At 70.2% G+C, this 1944-nt stretch overlaps 1 protein-coding gene across 1 annotated transcript in view; it reads right to left on the minus strand.

The window, feature by feature from the left end:
* Window positions 1-1496, minus strand: part of EMIHUDRAFT_465209 (hypothetical protein) — a 4287-nt gene extending 2791 nt beyond the window's left edge. Inside the window, exons 1-5 of the mRNA XM_005763044.1 lie at window positions 1355-1496; window positions 968-1278; window positions 795-892; window positions 479-610; window positions 168-419 (exon numbers count right to left, since the gene is read on the minus strand). Coding sequence (XP_005763101.1) covers window positions 168-419; window positions 479-610; window positions 795-892; window positions 968-1278; window positions 1355-1440 — 879 coding nt within the window. The 5' untranslated portion in view covers window positions 1441-1496. The remainder of the gene's footprint in view (window positions 1-167; window positions 420-478; window positions 611-794; window positions 893-967; window positions 1279-1354) is intronic.
* Window positions 1497-1944: the final 448 nt, after the last annotated feature.

Here is a 1944-nt window from a genome sequence, read left to right on the forward strand (position 1 = left end):
GAGGAGCAAAGACGCGCCCGGGGGCACGCCCAGCTCGGGCTCGCCTCCCGACCCGTAGGCGAGCTCGGGCAGAGAGAGAGAGAGAGAGAGAGAGAGAGAGAGAGAGAGAGAGAGAGAGAGAGAGAGAGAGAGCGGCCTCGGCGGAGGGCCCCCTCGAGTGGGGCCACCTCGCCCCGCTTCATCTTCAGCTCCCGCCACACGCGCAGGAGCGACGCGTCGGCGCGCGAGTAACGGAACGGCGCCTCCCCTCGAAAGACGAAGCCCGTCGCCTCCACTTCGCCGCGCCACGAGCAGCGCACCTCGGCGCGCTCGCCGGGCAGCTCCCACGAGCCAGGGCCCTTTGGTGCGCGCACGAGCGTCTTTTGGAGTAGGAGGCCGTCGCACAACACCTGCACCTCCCGCAGCTCCCGCAGCTCCACCTGGCGAGGACATGTCCTGGACGCGTCCTGGACGCGTCGTGCCACGTGTCCTCTCGCACCTCGCGCTGCCATGCCTCGTACTCGAGCACCGCCTCGGCCGGCAGCCCCTCGGCCGACGGGCCGCCCTCGCGCCTCACCGAGAGCAGTGCCTCCCCGTCCCGCGCCGCGGGCAGGACGGTGAAGGCGGACGCCTGCGGTGCGAAGACGCCAGCGTCAGGGCGGGAACACGGTCTCGGGTGGTGAATCCGGAGCATCGCGTGAGTGCACGGGCTGCGAAGCCCGCCGCGACTACCGCGGGCGGCCGCTGAATGCCGCTGACTACGCGTCCTCGCGAGTGCGACTTGCAGGTTGTGCTCGGCATCTGCGCGTGGACGCCTCGCCGCGCTTCATCGTGCGGACGGCCTTGTCCAGCCACGCAGAGAGGCGGCCCTCCCCCATCGTGACGCACCCCTCGAAGGAGTCGAACGGCGCGCCTAGGGGAAGCGCGTCGTGGACGCGTCGACCCCACGCGCCGAAGCAGACCCTCCGGCACGGCTCGCGCCGCACACCGCCGCCGGCGACGGCGCCCGAGAGCCGCAGCACAGCCTCCCACCGGTCGGACGGGTTCTCAAAGTCGTCGCGCGCGCCGGCGCGACGCAGCGTCTTTGTGAGGGCGCCCTTGCCCCCGCTGCAGTCCAGCGTCAGCCCGACGTCGCCCGGCTCCATCGACGCCACCCTGTACTCGTCCCAGTCGCGCCCCTCGAGCCCAGCACCGCCGCCCATGCCGCCCATGCCCATGCCGCCGCCCATTCCCATGCCCGCCATCATCTCCTCCATGCCCATGTGCTCCGGGAGGTCGCCGTCCAGCATCCGCTCCTGCCTGTGGCGACGGCGTGGCATGGTGTGGGCGGCGTGGCAGGCAGCGTGCGGCTCCACTCTGAGCGGCGACGGCGCACATGGCTTTCGCCGCGGCGCCCTCCTCCTCGTACTCGCTCGGGTCGATCTTGGAGAAGTCCACCTTCGAGAAGTTGTCGAGCGGCATGGGAACGACAGCGGGGCGCGAATGCCAGGCGCCCTCTCAAGTCAGGAGCGGCGGCGCGGTGGGCGGTGCGGAGGTTTTTTCTTTAATTTTTTTAACTGTCGCCCTGGCGAGTAGAGGCAACGCCCACCCAGGGTACCCTCTCCGCGAGGACCCATTCACGCTCTTTCGATGACTCGACGGGGCTCTGCTCCGAGAGACCTGGGAGAGGGTGGCGGGGCCTCTACTCGCCAGAGTGTCGCCCGCGGGTTGGCATGTCCGTGCGCAGTCGCGTATGGTCGCTCTCTTCACACCGCTAGCCTTCGCGTTTACGACGCTGCCGCCGAGGCCTCTGCTGCCGCGAGGGCGAATGCTGCCTGGCCTCGGCGGAGCTGGAAGTCGCAGCTGCCTCGACTGCCGCAGCCCTCCGCCCTGCGCCAAGTTCGGCTGCGCGATGCCGAGCCTCGAGCAGCTCGACGCACCCCTCGGCTTCGCCGGCTGGGCCATCATCGCCACCTACCAACTCGT

The sequence above is a fragment of the Emiliania huxleyi genome, assembly GCF_000372725.1.
Source record: "Emiliania huxleyi CCMP1516 unplaced genomic scaffold EMIHUscaffold_65, whole genome shotgun sequence".
NCBI lineage: Eukaryota > Haptophyta > Isochrysidales > Noelaerhabdaceae > Emiliania > Emiliania huxleyi.